Genomic DNA, 20,865 nt, shown 5'->3' on the forward strand with positions numbered 1-20,865 from the left:
ATCTGAGAAATGATTAAAAATTGCAGTGGATAGATGATTATTGCATGTTTTCAGTGCAAACCCAATTTGAGCAACACTTGTGCTGTAAACTAACGGGACGCTAATGATCAGAGAGTGGATTCCCCAAACTGTCATACTGTCCCATGATTCATTCACAGAAGAACTGATTAACACGCTTTCAGAAAGTGTACAAAAAAAAAAACAATTCATTTCTATATATTTAAGTATTGCGCAGTGTGTTCTTTTCGTGGCTTTACTTTGACATCCCACACAATTATCCTGAAAACGGGCCAACTACCAAAAGGACCTAAAAGACTCTGACTTGTGTCGAGAGCTCTCAGCATCGTCTACAAAGCCCCATTTCAGCTTGAGGAGGGGGGGCTGAAAGGACCTGCATGGACACTTCAGTCCTTCAATTGCACATTTGTTTAGCTCGTTCATACCTCACCCTTTCACCAAGGAGAGCCCCTAAAATGTGGGTCACTCACATATTTAACATGATCATTAAAACTTTTCAGCCTTCTGTCTTTAGGTGCATAGAGATGAATGTATGTGTGTGTGTGTGTGTGTGTGTGTGTGTGTGTGTGTGTGTGTGTGTGTGTGTGTGTGTGTGTGTGTGTGCATGCATCCTCATGTGCATGCTGTGGGCTGGACAGCTGTACTCTGTCTGGCTGAGTCAGACAGTGAGACTCACCGACCCTTGAAGTAATCAGTCACAGAGAGTCACACAATGGTGCAGCCCAGTAAGATGCTTCTGCTTAGGTGTGTGTGTGTGTGTGTGTGTGTGTGGGCACTGGAGTGTGTAGGTGAGTGTGTGTGTGTGTGTGCACTCAATGTTGCCTTCTGCATTTGTTCCTTTGTTCAAGGATTTCACTGTGTGAATGAAAGCCTAGGAGTCTTTATATCTGTTTGAACGTGTGGGAGTTTGGTGAGTGTGTGTGAGACAGTCAGATATAAAGACGGAAGAAAGCCTCTGTCCTTGTATGTGACTCTTTTGATCAGGTGATTCCGGCTTGTAAGCTGAAGTGATTTTTGACCCTGATGACTCTAACGCTCAGCTCTAATCGTCTATGACATCTGCAAACAGGCTTTAAGAGCCTTTAGGTGTAAGACTTGAGAGCTTTTAGTCGTTGAATTGTCTTATATTTGAACTTTCCCACGGGGCTTAATGCCTGCTTTACTGCTTCACCCAGGCAGCCTGGTATTAAATTGTGTTTTGTTTGTTAGTTGCTGTCAAGTATTTGTGTGTGTGTGTATTTGGGCTTTTTTTTATGTATATGCTCTTGCTGCGTGCACATGTGCGAGTGTGTGCGAGCAGACTAGTTTAATAAACTCTTGAGTGTTTGAACAACCGAAGTCACACAATTTACTCCACTCATCTTTGAGAAAATTGACATTTCAGGAGTGTTGCCTTTGGAAACCACCCTGGGAAAGTTCGACTGTTTACAACCCAAACCCGACAAAAAGCAGCAGAGGGTTGAGGAAATTAGAAGCTGAGGTAGTTTTTGAACTAAATTGTGCCGAATTTAAGTCTTAAATTACGTGAAATAGGCATATGGCAAATAATTTTAGGAGGGAGGTTATAAACATAGACTGTTATGTTTTGTGATGCTGAAGGAAATGCTTGCAGCATGTGTCTTTAAATAAACTAAATAATAGATGTTTGTATTAGTCCTCGTTTAAAACAGTGTATGGGGCACACTGATTGAAAAAAAATGAGGGAACTTTGTCCAAGTTTAACAAATAATAATATAACATTACTGATGTATTGACTTAATTAAATGAAGTGAAACTAAATAAACAGGACCACAGGAAGGTCATCATTCAATTATATGTGGTTAGGTAAGAACATGTCAATATTGGCAGGTAGAAGAAAGAAGAAGGGAATAATAACACGGCAGGAAGGAAGAAGGACAGAAAGAGATATACGTCCATAAAAACCTTCTGATGAGACCATTACACCTTAAATGAGAACAAATTAGATTGCAGATTGACTCTCTTCTTGACTCCCCTCCTCCTCCTTTTTTTAACTCTCCTCTCATCTTCTCTCAATTGTCTTTTAGCGCTGCTTGATTTTCATCTTTAAATCGCCTCTCTCTCTCTCTCTCTCCTCCTCCTCCTCCTCTCCCTCATCACCATTTCTCCTCTTTCCTGTCCTGCCACCCAGTGGGATGTGATTAATTGTGTGTGGGTCAGGCTGCTGGCGTGGAGCTCTTCCGATATCTGATGCTAGTCCCACCTCTGCATAAGCTGGCTGTTACTCGCGCTCCCTCCCAACGTGTGAATCGCCAGCTACTGACTTAATGTGTTACCTACGTGGCTGTTTAAATTAAAACACCGCCTCCCCAGTAGAATGGCCTCCCCCCTTCTAAAAAGAGCGGTTTATTGAACATTTGCCGTTTAGTGCTGCAAACACATTTAACTCTATTGCAAGACAGGTGTTATGGAGCCACGCTTCCTATAGTGCAGCGTTTGCGGCGTGCTGCATTGTCGTCTCCTACAACCTGCATCTGCTGAATCACTTTGTCATGCGGTTGTTGGTCACAATCATGGGTCTTTCTCCTGACTCCCTATCACCTTCTCATTTCTATCTTCTTAACTCCTTCAACACCTCTGACTCTTTGTCCTCTTTTTTTTTCTAACCAACAAACTCTAACTCCACTATCATTACACCAATATGGAAATGACTGAGACTTCTGCTTCTTTCATCTCATCCTCTCAGCCTGATCTCCATCTGACTGCTTTTTCAAATCATCCCAAACAAATGCATGTAATCCCACAGTCATTATTCTGAAAATAGTAGTTACCTTAAACACTTATCTCAGCTGCTCTCCTTTAGCTTTCAGCAAATGATATACAGCTGTTTTTAAACTTTTGTTTTTCTGCTTGCAAATGACCCCACTCTCATTTTCACCGTCTCTTTCTTTCTTTCTTTCTTTCTTTCTTTCTTTCTTTCTTTCTTTCTTTCTTTTCCATACAGCCTCATCTCCCTCCTTCAGGTCAGACCCTCCATCTTCGCCAGGGTCCTGCTTGTTGCCAGGGTGCGATGGCTCTGCTGAGCCCGCTGACTCAAAGAGAAGTTTAAAGGCCAGCCAAACCAAAATCACTGAACAGCAGAAAGCTGCACTGCCGTGTTCTCTTTTGACCCCTCTGTGCAAACACACACACACACACACATCTACAAAAAAAAAATAGCTCAACATTTAGGAGACAAACATGGACAAGAATTGACAAAGATGCTGAAAACATGCATCCGCTTAAAGAGATTGTGCTTTCAAAACCACTCCAGTAAGTGTGCAAACACACACACACACATTCATGCTCCACTCTATGTATTACTAAACTTCGAGCTCAGAAGAGGTTTGTTTCAGGGGCTTCGATCCAGCGCCCACGCGTCGGGGATATAAGACAGATCTGGAGGCAGGACGCAACCACAGAAATGCAATCGTTACTGGGGGTGGTGGTTGAGGCTGTATACACACCAACTGCACTGGGGATATTCTGACATGTAGGGCAAACACACACCAAATCCTCTCTACCCACTAACCTTGTTTAATTTTGACAGTTGCACCAGTGGAGCTGCACAAACAACCGCTCTCTTTGGTCACACTGTAAGTTCAAATTACACTTAAGGCAAAAGTGATGCATACCCAAACAACACACACACACACAACTTTTGCTAGTAGAGCAGAGGACAGTAGATGCTTCACTGTGCATAGAACTTGAGCCACATGTCATCTTGTTTATTAGTTTATTCTGGTTGATGGTGATTAGCTTTGGTTCAGTATAAGCCTGCCCCTACATAGTAAAACTATCTTATGCCTTCTAATCAACATATGTCCTGTTGAACGTTTAACATTATATAAAAAAAGACCAAACATCTTTAAGCCTCTTTCAGTGAAACATGAAAGCTTTTATTTCTCTCTAAAGTGATGTTTAAATGTTAGATTAGTTCTCTCTTATAGCGTGCACAGCACTCAATTGTGAGAAATGTAATTTGGCAGTGCAATACTTTTGGCAGTCTTTGTGTGTGTGTGTGTGTATGAGATAATTTCCTTATAAAGAGTAACGTTGGAAACATCATTAAGTGAGTAAGTAATGTTACCACTCTGATTCCCATTCCACCACTTCTTCTGTGTTTTTTAAACTTGCAGTTAACTTGGTTTGGCATCACAAAAATGAGGAGGCCCAGTGAAGGTGAGGCTGAAAATTCAACATCTCAGTGGGTGGAAATACAATTCACTGCCTCCAGCTTACAAGATGGATGAATAAGCACCATTCTGTTTTTCCTGTGCTTGTTCATTCTTCATGTAAAGGAAGAAAAGCCCCAGAAAAAAAAAAAGAAAAAAGTTATTCTGGTCTAACGTCCTTGAATACATAATGTCATAGTCTAGTCGTCAATGCCTGTTGGTTGGAACAGACAGCAGGGAAACATACGCAACAATAAAAATATATATAAGAGGGAGGAGCAAGAGGAGGAGAATACAGACAAGAGAAGAGGGAAAGAAAAGGGTATAACGGCAAAGAAAGTACAGAAAAGATGAGCAAAAAGACGTTACATGACCATGAATAATGACAAAATGTATGTGAATGTGTGACTGTGTGCGTTTGATTTACAGGCAAAGTGAAAGTCACCTTGTGGAGTTACACTGCGCTGAGCAACTCTGTCCGTCTCCTCTTATGAATTATGACAGTCGCTGGTCGGCCAAAACCCCTCTGCTTCTCCTTCTCTCTCTCTCACACACACACACACACACACACACACACTATCTTTCTCTCTCTCAGTGGTACAGACTTGACCAGAAAGCTGTGCTTGGTGGAGAAAAGTGATCATAAAATATGCAGTTGTTCCACTGCTCTTTAGAGTGCTTCTCAGACCTCTTGACTCTGTGTGTGTGTGATGTACTGTACATGTGGGCATGTCATGTAATGGCAGGCTAAGCCTCTTTTTTTTTGTAACCACACTTCTTTTCCTCCTCCATCCATCTGTCTCTCTATGTCACACCCTGATTTTTTTTATCTGTCCTTGCCACAGTTTTAGTCTCAGAAAATGAATTCACTGGCCGTGGTTGTCGTGACATCTGACCTGCTTCTCATTCACTTTCACCATCTTGAAAGCTCAAGCCTTCCTTCTGTCCTTTTTGTTTGATATCAGCAGAAAGGAGGACTTTTCTGCAGAATGGGCTCACACCGAATCATGATCACCACCTTTAAAAATGCTTCTCCTATCAAAGTTTTATAAGCAGTACATTTGCTATCTTTAATGTAAAATAAAGAGTTCTCAAGATTATTTTATTTATTCAGGTAAGGCGTAGTTCTGCTGCATTTCACTCTAACTTAACAGAGTTAAAGATGTTCAGTTAATGACAAACCTGCCTAAACAATCACAGATAACAGTTTGGAGCTTTGTAATCTCTATAAAAAGATATTAGCATATAAATAATAAGGAGTCTGTAGGAAGGGGATGCTGGTACCAGAAGCTCTCTAGTTAAGGACTGATCAGTTCTTTTAAGTGTGCTTTAGTTGTATAAACCTAGATTAAAAGGCAAATGCTCAGTCATACCCTAACTGTAATTAAATGCAAACTACTTGGTCATAGATGTAGTCCCTCAGCTCCAACTGTATCTCATGTTGCTATAGTGGTCCATGCTGCATGGAGAAGGACATATAACTGATGAACTAGCAAGGCCTGAAAGACTGCCTGGGTCATCAGAGGTTTGTGCAAATGCATCACTAACTCATGCCTGAACTTTCTGTAAGTAATGAGGAAGGTTCTGCATGCTAAAGAACCGATATCGTCTTTTTCTGTGTTTTAACAGATAATCAGATTTTTCCTGGTATTGATTTTATCGAGTCTGCACACAAAAGGTGGAAATAAGTGGTTTCAGAAATCCATAATGGTAATGAACAACCTCTATGGTAAAGTCACATCCCATGTTTGAATGGGCCATTCAACTAAGATGCAAAAAAAGTAGCTCTGATGAGGCTGTGACTGCTGTAGAGAAGACGCCCTTACACAGATTATCGGCCCGTGAAATACATTAATGATGGGGTTTCTTAGTTCTGACGCACAATTTCAAACAATAAGTGCGATAAAGCTGCATTTTTCCCCACTACCTTATAATATGAGACTAATAAGATTCACTGAGTTCACCCTCTTTAGATTCTCTCACTGAAATAAAGACCTTTTACGAAAATGTTAACTCATTACATCTATGTCTATCTGAAAATGATCAAGCGCTTATCACTTTATTTTCATTATTCTTCATTGTCAGTGGAGAAAAAAAAAGTTGAAAGATCAGTGAACAAAAACCACATCTAATTCAACCGGTTGGCTGATGAATAATTATTAATTACTCGGCTTCATATTAGCCTGACATCACATCTCCCCACTACTCATGTAGAGCAGTGCACACATACACACCACCCACACATATACATGTGCAAATTCTCAGCCTGTGTGTGTGTGTGTTTCACTGTCGGAGTTGTTTATGAATTTATAGTCATGTATGCATGCATTTATTAAGACACTTGTGCATGTTTTTATTTATTTCTTTTTCTCGCTGTGTGTGTGGTTCCCACTCTGTGTGTGTGTGTGTGTGCGTATGGGTGCCCTTTCTCCAGCTCATTGGGATGCAAGGCGAGAGCCCGTCGAGTGAGAGCTGTCCAGGCTAGCTTTGGAGTCATTAGTGCGCTCGTTAGTCCAGTTATGTTAAATCTAAATTACCATTCATCATCACACAGGGACCCATCATTTATTCTGATGTGGCCTGGCAGACACATGCGCTAACTGGATTAACTCATTCTGGGACACGCAGACACACTCACTAAAACACGGCGGAATTCAAAATGAGGAGTTAGCTATGTGTTAAGTGCTTTAAAATAGATTATATATTATTGATTGAGACACTGCAGGGCATTAGCGGTGATTGGTTTGCCCTTGTGAATACATAACATCTACAAACTGTGACCTTCTGCCGACAAATGCAACTGATCAGCAAATCATGAATCAAGGGGATATACCGCATGAGTTTCCACAAGGTGGCCAGTTGGAGATGTTACTGGAAGCAACATTTTAGCTAATTAAGCTTCAAAAACTTTAATCAAAACAAAACAAATTAAACAGGGCACGGACAAAGTAAAGAGAACCAAATGATACAGCATAAAAAGCCATTTTTTTTCTGCTCTTCTGCATTCCTCATTGATACAAATTAGTAGAATAGTATATGGAAAGACTTCAAGGTACAGCAGTGGAAGGCTGGCCTGCATTCAACGCTGGCACTCAGTATTAAATTAGCTCTCACTGAGTAAAAACACACGCGCATGCTGGCACACACTGTCATTAGCCGCTACAGGAGGAATGCCTACCATCTGCGCTGACGTGATTGCAAAGACGAGGTATTCGCAGGAATCGAACTGACAAAGTGGATCGAGCGGCTCCTCCGCCAAATATAAAGACTGTGTTTATCACATAATTACATTTCCACTTCTGCTGTGTTTATTGGTCTTACACGTTTGAGCACATACAGCTTTGACCATGAAAGGCTTTGGAAAGAAAAAAAACATGGAGGAATTAGAAGTTTTAGAAGCCAATCTTACTGTGGGGTTGTTGAGTTTGATGGTGGTGCTTTTCTCAAACATGCATCGAAGATGCTTCCTTCAACTTTGACTATCAAAACGTGCAATAGTAACATAGAAGGACGGATTTAACATGTTTATAAGATGTAAGTCATGACAGGACACACAGAGCTTAAGAAAGCATGTGACCTCTGTATCAGTCTGTTCATCTGTTGTTCTCCATAATCTGAAGATCCAAGCTGTAAAAATGTGTTTATAAACTTTACCAACAGCAATCTGAAGCCTTCAAAAGCTCATAGCGAGATGAAAGAGGCCGCTGCGTCACCAGGATTAATCTTTTAGTTGAATGTTAACACTGCAAAGCTTGATGTCACGCATCAGTAACACTTGCCATTAGGAAAATCACTTGTTTAGGATTATTGTGCAGCGCTAATTGATCCTGATAGATGTTTAATGGCAAATATGATAAAAAAAACCCTGGCTCGCAATCTGTTCATGAGTTTATGTGAAAGAACAATGAGTCAAGTGTGAGTCTGTGTGTGTAGACGACAGATGCGAGTTTAGGTTTTTTTGATCTTTAATGAACCTTTAATTTGTTCTGGCACTTCAGATTTCCATTACCTAAATGTTGTGGACATCTCTGCAATAGTTGCTGTTGTCATTCTATGTAATCAATGCAACTCTCATCAGACGGAGGACAAAGGTGCACAGAACAGGGTGTCAATAAAGTGCGTGGTTAAAAAAAAGGATAACACTGCATAGGTGTGAGGTTGAGTTGTTGCTAATTTGAAAAGTGTGTGTATGTATGCAGGTGGTATGTAAACGGCTGTGAAGAATTCTGGTATAGGGTTTTGTTGCGGTTCAGGAGATTGGGCATCATGTCCTGGTTAATGTGTAATATTGGAACAGACCTCTAAAGTGTGCATTTGTACTCACTGCAGAAAACATGCAAATACCAGCAAAATTAAGAAGTGTTCATCATTTTGACAACCTCTGTGCTACAATGACTCAAAGTGAATTTATCGCTGTAGGATAGTCATTCACAGACACCCCACTAAAGGGCATCCTAGATGCTTAATGTTATAGGATACTGCTGTGCGTTTTGCTCATTTTCACACTCAGCGTGTGGTTGTGAAGTGGATACCTCTACGCTCAACAGTAAACAACTGAATATCTCTACCTATTTCTCAACAAAACTGTAACTCTGTGTGTTCTATCAAAATCTAGACATACTGACGTGGGGGTGGGGTTGTGATGACCATCTGGCCTGTTTGATTGAGCCTGAGCTCTTCCAGGTTCATTTAATTGGAAGGTGGGACCTTCCACTCAGTCTTTATAAAAGCTGTCACCTTAGTCCTCCGAGTGAGACTCTCCTCATGTGAGGAGACTAACATCCACTCACTCATTTACACTGACTTTGCTGACGTAAACATGCTAATCTCTTACTTTGCAATTTAATTAATGTTGTATGTAACTCAGCCTGTTAATTTAGGTGCAGGTTTATCACCTGCTGCACTTTGAGCTGTCATTTGTTTGGTCATGAAAAGTGACTCCTGTCTGGCAGTGTTCTGTTCATCCACAAGCCTCTGCGGACAAGCCGGGAAGTTCATTTCAGAAATTGACTTGCAACATCTCTGCCAACAGATTTACCCCCTGTAATTTTGAGGCAGTGAAAATTTACCAAAAATCACCAGAGCATGCTAATTTCCCTTTTTAATTTTTCACTGTGGCAGTGTCCTCATTACTCTGCAGTGAAAAATGGATGGACGGATATTAAGGAGAAAGCTGAGATGACCTGAACTCCATAGTGATAAAGCGCTTGGACGGCCCAAACATCTTCACTGCATTACCAATGACTCCTAATGAGACACAATTGGACGTCATAGGAGGCGGAGACGTTGGCATTACTTCGACTCCAGACTGTCACCCAGGAGGTTATTGGTCATACATGTTACACAGCCAATGACTCCCATCTGCAACAAGCTTCTCTGCCATTTTCTAGGCTGCCATGGTAGCAAGTCTCATCCTAATTGGATGATTCTACATGCACTTATTCCAGCAGCTAAAGGAGGACAGACTGGAGAGCCTATAAACAGACAAATAATCAGACTTTACCAAGTACCTTTATAATGTCCAGATGGCTCTTAAACATACCGGTCTACAAAGAATGAATGAATAATTAAGTAATGATTATCTATTCAAGAAAGGTGATTAAGCCTTAAATTTAAATGCTTAAATATAAAAACAATTTCTATTTAAACTCCAATAAAATAAGCTCTGCTTGTAAGCCCAGGCTGATAAAAACCAAAGAGCAGAAAATCAACACCAGCAGCCCAAATGGGGTCTCCACCCTTACTTTGAGAAACGCTGTTCTGACTCTATCTGACAGCCTTGGTGGTCTGGAAACAACAAAGGGCCAAATTGAGTCAGTCAGTCAGACATTTGTTCCATCAATAATTAATGCCTCCCTGCCCTCCTCACTCTGATCCTTTCAATCTATTTTCTATCACAGTTCTTTTTTCTTCTTCTTCTTTTTTTTTTACCCGCTAATGTCACATCAGTGTTTCCTTTTCTTTCTGTCTCCTATTTCATCTCACTCTCTGATGTCTTCTATACTTTTGTGTCCTGTCTCTTTTTCTAGTCTACAACAAATAGACAAGTTTTTATCTGTCCTTTTGTATTTCAGGTATATATATGTTTTGTAGACTCTCTTTTGCACATACAGGATACCTCGATCTGACATCTGCCTCCACATCTCCAGAATCCCTTCCTCTTTCTATTTCTCCTTCTGTGTCGATGGGTTTCTGCCTCCCTCTCTCCTCAGGTCCAGCATTGGATAAATAAATTATGTCCAGGAAACTGACTGCTTTTACAACACCGATACAGCATGCCTCCCTTTCTTCCTTTCTCCCTCTCAAGTACCTATTTTGCCCCCTTTTTTCAGTTTGTGAACAAGACCCTTTCCTTCTGCCAAATCTCTCTTGTCTCTTGTCTCCTTTGGCTAAAAAAAAAGAGGAAAGGATTGTAACCACAGTCCTTTTGGGTCTAAATAAATCATAGCCCCGCACTGCCTCGGTTTTACAACACCAATCCTCCACTTTCATCCTGGCAGCCATGAAAGAGAGAGCAGAGTGAGGAGGAGGAAGCAAGAGGGAAAGAGGCTATCAGAGGATATATGAGTAAAGGGAAAGGATATCAGAGGAGATGGTGAATGTAAAAGTGTCTTTAGTCATATCCCTCTTTCCTCCTAAAGCCTCTTCAGGAAGTAAAACTCTTCTGTCAAACACAGACATATGGACAAAGCAATTCAAAGTGGTTTCTTTTAAAACTTCAAACACAGAAATTAGTTCTCTGTGTAGCACCGATGGATCACTGGGGACACTTTCAGGTGTTTTACTTCACTGTGACAAGAAAAATGTATTACACTGTCTCGTTTACCTTCAAGATCGTTGAAAACATGTGTTTCTAACAAAGAATAAAAACCACATGCTCCAACAATACAATTCATATTTTTCAAATTACAATTTTGTCCAACAGAAATAGAGTGATTATGAGTTCTGGTCGCATCGTCAAATTACTTATTGTAAAATTCATCAAACCTATGACAGAGCCAATCCTTCCAAACGTCTCATCCATTTAGCATGTTGTCTGATTTAATTTGAAACAAAAACACATCCCATCACTCCCCTTTATTTCCAGCGAACAATTATAACAAGATTAATGAAAGTAACAAACTAAAATCCATTTAGCATTTTCAAAATGAGCCAGACGCCCCAATATTCAAGCGTTGACGACGTCAAAGCCGCTCCTGTGAAACATATTAAGCTCAGATAAAGCCTAGTCTACCAAGAAACATTGGCTAATTAAAAATGACTAGATTAATTAAAGTGGAGATTCATTAGTGGCACACGCAGAGAGAGAGAGAGAGAGAGAGAGAGAGAGCTGCACTCCTTTCAATTAGTGCACACACACACCTACTAATGACTCAAACACACATGAACACACTCACGCATACCATGCATCCATTTGCTTGCAGCCCACATACATACATACGTTAAGCATCCCCCCCTGGGGATTAATGGGTATTTCTAATTCATATACAGTGCACTTGCAATTTCTAATAATTTGAAATATAGATTTATATTTGCTCATACAAACAGACATCACAGCCAGAAACATGTGTGGGTACAGAACACCTGCACACAGCCTTACTTCAACTGTGGTTTCAGTTCACTGCAGATTTTTATGATGTATTATTTTATGATTTTCTAATTCTTCCTTTAATCAGTAGAACTCATTTTTATAATATGCTGGAGTCGATGTAAAATTATCAGAGAACAAGGTGACATTATAGAAGGATTTGAAACAGAGCAGCAAATCCTCTGCCTGATATTCACCATTAGAGCATAGTAAGAGCTCAAACCTGAAATTGACAGATGGATCAATCGACTAATGATGACGCTAATCTTAATCTTAATCTAAAAACTCAATTCTTAAAACCAGGTTTAAGTCTTCAAACAGTCCTTGAAAGAGGTAAGAGTCTGAATGTTCTAAAAAAGTCCTCACTATTAAGGTCTTCATCTGGTCCTCACAAAGACAGAAGCACAAGGAGATACTCACACACAGGTGGTGAGCGCGCACACACACACACACACACCTACCTGATGGTGCAGTCACATGACCTCCAATCACTGTTATCTCTATCATCCCATTTTGTACTACGGTCACGAAATCAGCCCCAAGAACTGAACAGATGGGGCTGCGTCTGTGTTTGTGTGTGTGTGCGTCTGTGTTTGTGCAAGTGTGTGTGTGTGTGTGTGTGTGTGTGTGAATACATCTGTGTGTGTTAAGATGCTTGAAATGAAGATCAGTCCAGCGGCAGAATTGCTTACTGTCATTTATGCCCTGTGCACACGTGCACAAACACTTGCACACACACACACACATAAGCACAAACACACACACACACACATAAGCACAAGCACACACACCTGCCTTTATTAAAACGTCACATTCAGTGAATATACTGTGTGCTGTCATGCTGTCTGCTGTGAATGGAAACGGCTGCGTATTTACAGTGAATTGTAAATCCTGCCGAGCACTCAGCTGTCAGAGTCTTATGAATTGCTAATACGTTGTATCTCGCACTGCCGATCCCCCTCTATCTGCCCCCTATCACTTTCATTGTGCGCTGAGCAAAAAGTGAGAACAGGGAATCAAAAAAAAAAAGAGAGAGGTAACTTTGCTGAAAGGGAGTAAAAGGTGCAGGTGAGGGAATCAGAACAAGTTGCAGGGAAGCCTACACGAGCACATTTAAAATTAAGACTTGTGCATATGCTTCAGTACTAAAACTTGTGGTGATTAGATTTTAATTTCAACAGTGTAAGCTGCCATGCCAGTATATTGAGCCATTTGCTATTGTACCCTCTGCTCTCTTTAATCATTCATGTGAACACATTAGGCAGCACCAGACTGCACCAAGAACAATCCCACCTACTACAGCAGATACGAATCAAGATGTGCCTGATACTGCTGGGAACCTCACAGGGATTTTATACCAGAAACACCTGCTTTCTATGGTATTTAAAGATTGAGTCCATCAGCCTGACGTTTTAGATTCAAGAAAAAATAAATAGACATGTCAGACAACAGGGGGATAGGAATGTTAATATTACCATTGCACATAAAACTGTTGAGAAAACACCTTTGTATCATTTTACATAATAGTCTGTCCTTCATTCAGTTCAGTAGATCTTTACTGAGTTCCCCCAGAAGCAGCCATTCAAAGCTTCACTCTTCATTTTAAATGCATCACCTGCTCAAAACTGTGAGAAACAACTACTTCCTGATGCTGTTCATGAACACCTCAATTTACCAGCATTGATCTTTGCACTATGTAGACAAGGATGGACGGACTGGTTAGAACAGCACTATCAGCTTTCTCTGCTTCTTCTTCTACTCCTCACCAACACATCCTTTCCTTCTCTTCTTCTTCATCTGTCCATTCATACTTTTTCTTTGCCTGGTTTGCAATATAGTTTATCTCCAACTAAACAATATCAGAAGTGGAAAAGGAATACATTACCAACAACTCCATCCTCAATGTTTTTACTTCTTTTAAACAAATCAACACCGTTATATTCTGTATTTTAACAGGTGCAGCAATAAGGTGATACACATTCTGTGCAAATTCCTATTCTCCTACACACACACACACACATATTCACACACACAGACACAAGTGTTGAAAAAAGTAGACACCTCTCCTAACACAGCTTGCACTGCACACTCACCAGTCACACCTCTGGGCATAGTGACAAATGAGCAGCTCCAGAAATGTGGACAGATCACACAATCTCTTCTCTCTCACACACACACATGCACAAACACACACACACAAACACACAGAGGTTCGATCACTCACACAGCTGGAAGCAAACACACAGGGACATTATCATGTCCCAATATGCAGGGGGAATCACCAACATGTGCTACGACACAAGTGGTGCAAAGAAACTGTAAGCAACAGCAGGTGGAGAATTCTTTCTTTGCTATTGTGTGTATGTGTGTATCTGTGTGTTAAAGTCAAGGACTACACTGGCACCAGTGAAAGAACAGGTATGCTTCATCCTTAAAAGCAATGCGCACAAGTGCTTAGAGATGCACCTCCGCACACTCATTCATACACAGGGAAAATCAGTGAAGCTACAACATGCAAAGAAACCATATTATCTCTACAAATTAATCTTTTACTTCAAACTTTTTTCTTTTTTTTAACAATGAAGACAGAGTAGGTGTATATATTGAGAGTGGTAAGACAGAAAAGTGGATGAATGCTTAATGATGATGCAAGGAGAGGAAGATTTTTTACAGGTGAGAAAAATGATGCTTGAAAGGACAAACTGAAGAAGACAGAAACAAAGCTGAGAGTGAGAGGAAGACAGACGTGAAAAGGAGGAGAGAGGAGAGGAGAAGAGAAGAGAAGAGGGAACTGATCAGAGGAGGAAGAGGAGGCAGAGGAGGAAGGGAGAGAGTGAGAGAGATGGAGGACCATGATTTTGCTCTACTTACAGAATCTCCAGATCGCGCAGCGCTCGGAAAGCTCCATCTTCGATGCAGCTGATGTGGTTGCTGTCCAGTTGCCTGCACCGCGCACACAAACACACACACAGATGAGAGAGAGATGGGAGAGAGTCAGGCGCAAGTCTGCAAGGTCCGCTCAGCTGGGGGAGGGACTAACAAAAGATGGGGTTGCGTGAATGAGTGTGTGTGCATGTGGGTTTGTGTGTAAGGTGATACCCCAGTAGTGGGATTAAGGTAGCAGGTAGGAGACACACCGGCGTTAACTCTCCCTCCCACACACTCAATCACACACACACTCACTCACACACACTCTGGGGATACCTCCAGACGATAGCACACAAGCTAAGGTTAAGTCTCTCACCTAAGCGCAGATATGGCCAGCCCTGAGGAGAAGAGGAGAGGAAAAGGAGAGCGCAAGAGAGGAGATCAGTGCGCTGAAGTGGCCTGCCTGGCGTCAGCCTATCACCTCCCTCCCTTGCCGCAAGCCCAGCGCACACTGGCCACCAGGAGAGAGAGGGATGAGAGAGGTAGACACAGTGTAGAAGAGAGCGAGCGAGCCATTGCTACTAAAGCCCACCCTGCTTGTCTGTTCTGTAAATATTAATTGCATTTCTCCTCTCCCATCCTCCTCCTTCTCCTCTCCCTCCTCCCCATGTCCTCTTTTATTCTTTTTTCCCTCTCTCTGTAGTGAAAGAGGGAGTAATTTCATTACATTAGGCCAGCCAATCCATTAAGGGCCTTTTACCGGCTCTGTCACTGAAACAATTTCATTAAAAGGAAAGCCTCCGTAAATCAACCTACAGTCACGACTCTGCCTCTCGTTCCCGTTCCCCCTTGCTTCCTTCCTTCCTCTCTATCTCTCTCCCAACTCTTCTCCTCCCTCCTCCCCGTTTGCTCAACGACTTGTTTGCTGGACTCCCAGATGCACCCTGTGCCCCACTGTCATCCATCCTCTGCTTTTACTTTAATTTGCTCGGCTCTAGGTATTCAACCCCCCCCTCTCCGTTCCTCACCACTATCCAACCTTCTATCCACGAACCCAACAACCCCACTCCTCCCGCCTTTCATCCCATCACATCCATTCATCCCTTCATCCCTCCTACCCCTCTCCTCTTCTTCTGCGGGGGAGCAGATGGATGGATTGCAGATGGAAAGATACAAAGGGCAGACATTTAGAAGTGTCTTCTTGTTTTTTTTACCTCAACTGGGAAAGATGACTGACATTTAGCCTATCACACACACACACACACACACACTGACAGGTGCATGCAGAGATTTGTGGAGTTAAAGAAGAGCAGACAATGGAACATGAAAGCATATCACTCCAAAATCATACCGCTACTCCACTATTGCTAATCCTTTTTTTTTTACTTGTATCATCTCCTTTTCTTCTTTCTGGCCATGTTTTTGAGCATTTCTCATGTCCTTTGTCTTTCCGTTAATAATCCATTTTTTTCTCCCACCCTTGTGCTCTCTCTTCTCATCTCTGATTCCCCTTCACCTTTTCTCTTCTCGCGCTTGGATCTATCCATCTCTAATCCATTTCTTTTCCCTGAGTTTCTTTTATCAGCCTTTTAAATCTTTTTTTTTCTTCTTCTCCAGAGTGCTGGTGCCTACTTGGCACAGTGCAGCACCTGTTGCATCAGTCATGTCAGCTTTTAACCCTAAGGAAGGTTCTTCCTAAAACGGGTTTTCTGTGTAGAGCAACAGAAATGACTTCAGAGCTTCAGGGACAGCACATTTTGTTTGCTTTTATATATGCATGTTCATAGTGTGTGGTTGTGAAGAGAATCGTATCTAAGAAGTATATTTACTATGATGCATCACAGGAGGACCTCAACGCATGTCTGCATTTCAATAGGCAGTACAGCCAAAAAAAAAATGCCAGGATATGTGTGAGAAACAGGCATTAAAAGGTGCAATGTGTGCAGCTGCTGCAGAATCAAGTACACTGCAGTTTCCATTGTTCGATTATTATTATAAATATTATGGGTTATCACAGGAGGAGAAAGTTTAAGCGCTGGGTTTCACATTATCAGCTTACCATGTGAATGGTAGTCCAATAGACACTATGACTGAGACAGTAACTGTTGCTCCTTCAGGCAGCAATAGGGTAGAAGCCATTACCATGGTAACCAAGAATCCTACACCTAACCAGGTAGTGTTTGCACACAAACCAAACCAAACCGCAGGACAAAGCAAAAGTCAGTTCTTGATAAAACGGGACAGGAGGTACGGCAAACTGGGGATTTCTGATGCTCCATTGAGAGGAACCTTTTGAAATAAGGATGATCCCATGAGTGCCTCTCTTCAGAGGGTTTGGCCACCTGAGCAGGAACCCCTGTAGCTAATCCAGAAATTGCCAGAGGGATTATATTTCCCAGCTGGCCTGAGAGCAGCTGGGGATCCTGCAGGAGAAAGAAGTTGCTGGTCTGTATCCCTCAGTCTGCTCCTTCCCTGTTGCTACCACAAACTCTGACGAACAAACAGGCTTGAAAAATGAATAACGTGAATACAGCAACCAGGTCACAGCACAGCGCAACAGAGCACATTTCTACCTGATATTGACCAGCTGCGAGCGGTGACCAGTTGGCACAGATTGAGTTTGGACTGAAGAAAGTAAACCTCCCCGTGCCCACAGGCCAGGTTTGGCTCCCAACGTAATTATTTTCGACCATCCACAGGCTTCCATGGAATGATGGGATGTTTTGATCTGCTTTGATGAAACGCAATTATATTTTAGGACCTATGATTTAGAGATAAGCTTGTTTACCACCTTTCCATGATGCGCTTCATTAATTAAGTACGATTTGTACGATTGCTAGGATCATCAAAGTGGAGAGCTGAACAGATCAGTTACATAAAACTACTTAAAAGAATGAAGAGGTTTGATGCTCTTCTTCTAGTTAGTCTTCAGTGTTTTGCCCTCTTGTCGGAAAAGAGCTTTGATTGAGAGCATCTGTTCAATGACTAAAGTACAGTGAGTCTGGGGATCGCTAACATATGGTTCTGCCATGTTGGTGTTTTATGTAATTAAAAGTCAGGTCATTTTGTTAAGGAAGGTAAACTGGCACACAGCCTGATCAGCCATATGGAGACGCCAAAGTTGATTGTAGTTATTGAAGCTTGTCTATTTTCAGTAGTGTTCTCTTCATGTCCTAGAATGTTACAAATTGTTAATGTTGTGCCAAAGCAGAGAACAAAGGTGGTGTGTGCCATTGATTGGTACACACCACCAATCTTCTTATCCTAAGAAAGGGTTACGACAGTCACAGCCACCACACAGAGCTTCAATACTCCTCTTTAGGAAACCTATGGGTGATGTCCAACCTTGAAATTATAAGCTGAAGAACTCTCATTGGGATCATCAGATGTAATTAGAGCCTGGTGTGATGGTAGTAACTGCTGATGTGTGTACATTTTCTACAGTTTGTTTGCCTAAAATTCCATCCATCCATTTTTTTAACCCACTTTGTCCTGTACTACAGGAGGGGGACTGAAGCCTGCTGCCAATGGACGAGAGCTGAGCTACACCCTGCAGGTCGCCAGTCTATCACAGTGCTAACAGAAAAACAACCAGTCACACTCACACCCACGGCCAATTTAGAGTCCTAACCTAACATGCACATCGTTGGTATGTAGGAAGAAGCTGGAGTACCCACATAAAACCTACACAGGCCCATAGGGACCAGCAATCTGCACACAGAAAGGACCCAGATTAGAACTGGGAAATGTTCTTGCTGTAAAGCAGCAGTGCCAACCAAGGCACCACTGTGCTTCTCCACTTAAGATTTAGAAATAAAACTAAATCTGTATTTTTTTTTAATGGGTGTGTTGTCAATGTGTTTTTTTCCATCTTCACCAGTGGGAGCACTTCTTGGTGTACAGTTAGGGGGAATCCTGTGTTTTTGTGCACCTTTTATATCAGTGTGAGAGCATATTACAGCTAAGCTTCAGAAACATTGTTTGATTTTCCCAGATGTGAATAACTACTGGATTCACATTGGTAGCCATGTACTTCATCCTCCATCTTCATCCAGTGTAAACGATTTCATCATCTGTGATATGATTGGATTCCTCTGACAGCTTTTGTTCACCAAGCACCCTGATTAGCAATGACATGATTGGTATCAATCTGGGATGAGGGCGACTTTGTGTGTCTCTGTGAGCTCTTTATATTTGTGCCGTTGTGTTACATTGATAGTCCTTGTGTGTGTTTTAGTGTGCTCTGATGGTAGATGTCTGTTATAGGGAATGAATGGGGGTCCAAAATTTAATTTCCTTCCAAATAATTAGTTAGTGTGTTTAATCATGTCTATCATAAGGCCTATTGGCAGGCTGATTCAAAGCTTCCCTCTGCTACCATCTGGAGCACAGGGAAGCACACACACACACACTGCAGTACTGCTGCTGTATGCATCCATCAGCGAGCAGCCACTACTAACTGAGTAATTAATGAAAGGACGGAGGATGGGAAGGATGATAAAATATAAACTGTGCTTCCATCCAAAGCATTTCAACAAATAATGCTTCAGATTAATGTACACTAAATTAAAAACAATAGATTTTTGACTGGTGATAAAAAAATGGCTTAATGCGGAACATGTTGATAAATAAATAACAACAATAAATGGTGGTAGGGGTTTGTATTGAGAACACAGTGGATATACAGCGATGGCCTGTAGCTTTTTTGGTAATACAACAAATCATTTTTCTAGTCAGGCGATTGTTAGGCAAACAAGAGCAATAACAACAAATTTTTAAATATATTGAGAGATCCGGGCAATAAAATTTAATTGACGGCTATTTTTTACTGATTTACATCGAATGTTGTTTGTGCTGTGTGGATGGTTTTTAAAGAAACCAAATGTAGGGGTTGTACTACTTATAAATGTATTGTTTTAATACAAATCTTGCTGAGACACAGCATAACTACTCATTAGATATAATTAATAACAAAAATATCATCTTCTTTAGAAATGTCCAAAGCGGCTGAGTGCTGGTGATTGTGAGGTCTTTAGGGTTCCCTACATGTGGCAATAAAGCCAAAACTACTTGCCAGTCCTTACTTCTCATGGGACCACTAATTGAACATATTTTGATCATTAAGGGCACTTTAATGGGAGTCCAACAATGCAAGGTAGACTTTGACTTGCAAATGACAACCCTGCTGTCCAAGGATACACAGAATAATGTCGTACTCTCTGGACTGAAAGCTGTACATGAAGTTAAGTGGCCTTCCATCCATGTCTGTTCTGCATATTGTACATGTTTTTTTTTTTCTTTTTTACTAAAACTAACCTTTAAACTTTGAAGGTTGTTTTTTCCTGACTTAAAGTAAGACCTACATCAAAACCGAATTACTAAGTTTTATTATTAAGTCCTGCCACAAACATAACTGTTAGATGATGAGCTTTACCCTTCTTCCTTATTACCACTCTGTGTGTCAGTTTCACCTAAAGACATTATGCCTTCAAAAGCAGCCTCATTATTAGTCTTTTTTTCTTCTTGTCTGGCTCCAGGTTCCTATTGTTGGAATAGTGATAAACATAAAATCAACTGAAGGCAAACATCTGCAATGACTTAGACACATAACAGCATAACAGTGCTGGTGTGTGTGCGTGCACGCAGATGACACAATGTTCTCACCTCTCTCTAAGGCGCTGTAGTCATAATTCAAACAAACGGCCGCCCTGCACTGCATTGTGGGTAGGGAAGCATGAAGCATGGAGGTGTTTTACGAGGGAGAAAAGAAAGGAGAGGATGATGGGAAGGAGAAAGGTAGAGCTCTTTCTTATTCTTGCACCCCTGAAGAAATTACATATTACATTCTCTGAACACATTCTTCCAGAGCACCTGGAGTGTGTAGATGTTTAGCATGGGTGGACCCAGCGGGAAGAATGAATTAAATTTCATCACAATAAAAAAGTGGGTAAGAGCGCAAGAAGGCTTGCAGATGAAAAACAAGGTACACTATGAGGACGTGATGGCTGCAAAAGATAAAAAGCGTGTCTGTGTGGGCACTGAGGTGTAATGTGAGGGCATATGAAACAGCTGTACATTATCTGATGTGGCCGTGCTTCTTTGTAATCCAGCCACAGCAATACACCTTGACTCACATGTGTTGTGATTTAAGTGCACCTATAAATTTACATAAACACAATCTGTGTTTGATCAGATTCATTCCTGCTTTTCTGTCTCTCC

At 41.4% G+C, this 20,865-nt stretch overlaps 1 protein-coding gene across 2 annotated transcripts in view; it reads right to left on the reverse strand.

Annotated features, from left to right (window-relative positions):
- slit3 (slit homolog 3 (Drosophila)) overlaps positions 1 to 20,865 on the reverse strand; it is a 197,940-nt gene that overhangs the window by 63,273 nt on the left and 113,802 nt on the right. Inside the window, exons 1-2 of one of the 2 annotated variants that reach the window (XM_028415838.1) lie at positions 15,023 to 15,158; positions 14,650 to 14,721 (exon numbers count right to left, since the gene is read on the reverse strand). Coding sequence is in view for 1 of the 2 variants with exons in the window: in XM_028415836.1 (XP_028271637.1) it covers positions 14,650 to 14,721 (72 nt within the window). In the remaining variant the exon portion in view is untranslated. Of the gene's footprint in view, positions 1 to 14,649; positions 14,722 to 15,022; positions 15,159 to 20,865 lie in introns of those variants that run through there. The other variant, XM_028415836.1, reaches the window with a different exon arrangement.

This window comes from Parambassis ranga, chromosome 10 (assembly GCF_900634625.1).
Source record: "Parambassis ranga chromosome 10, fParRan2.1, whole genome shotgun sequence".
Lineage (NCBI taxonomy): Eukaryota > Metazoa > Chordata > Actinopteri > Ambassidae > Parambassis > Parambassis ranga.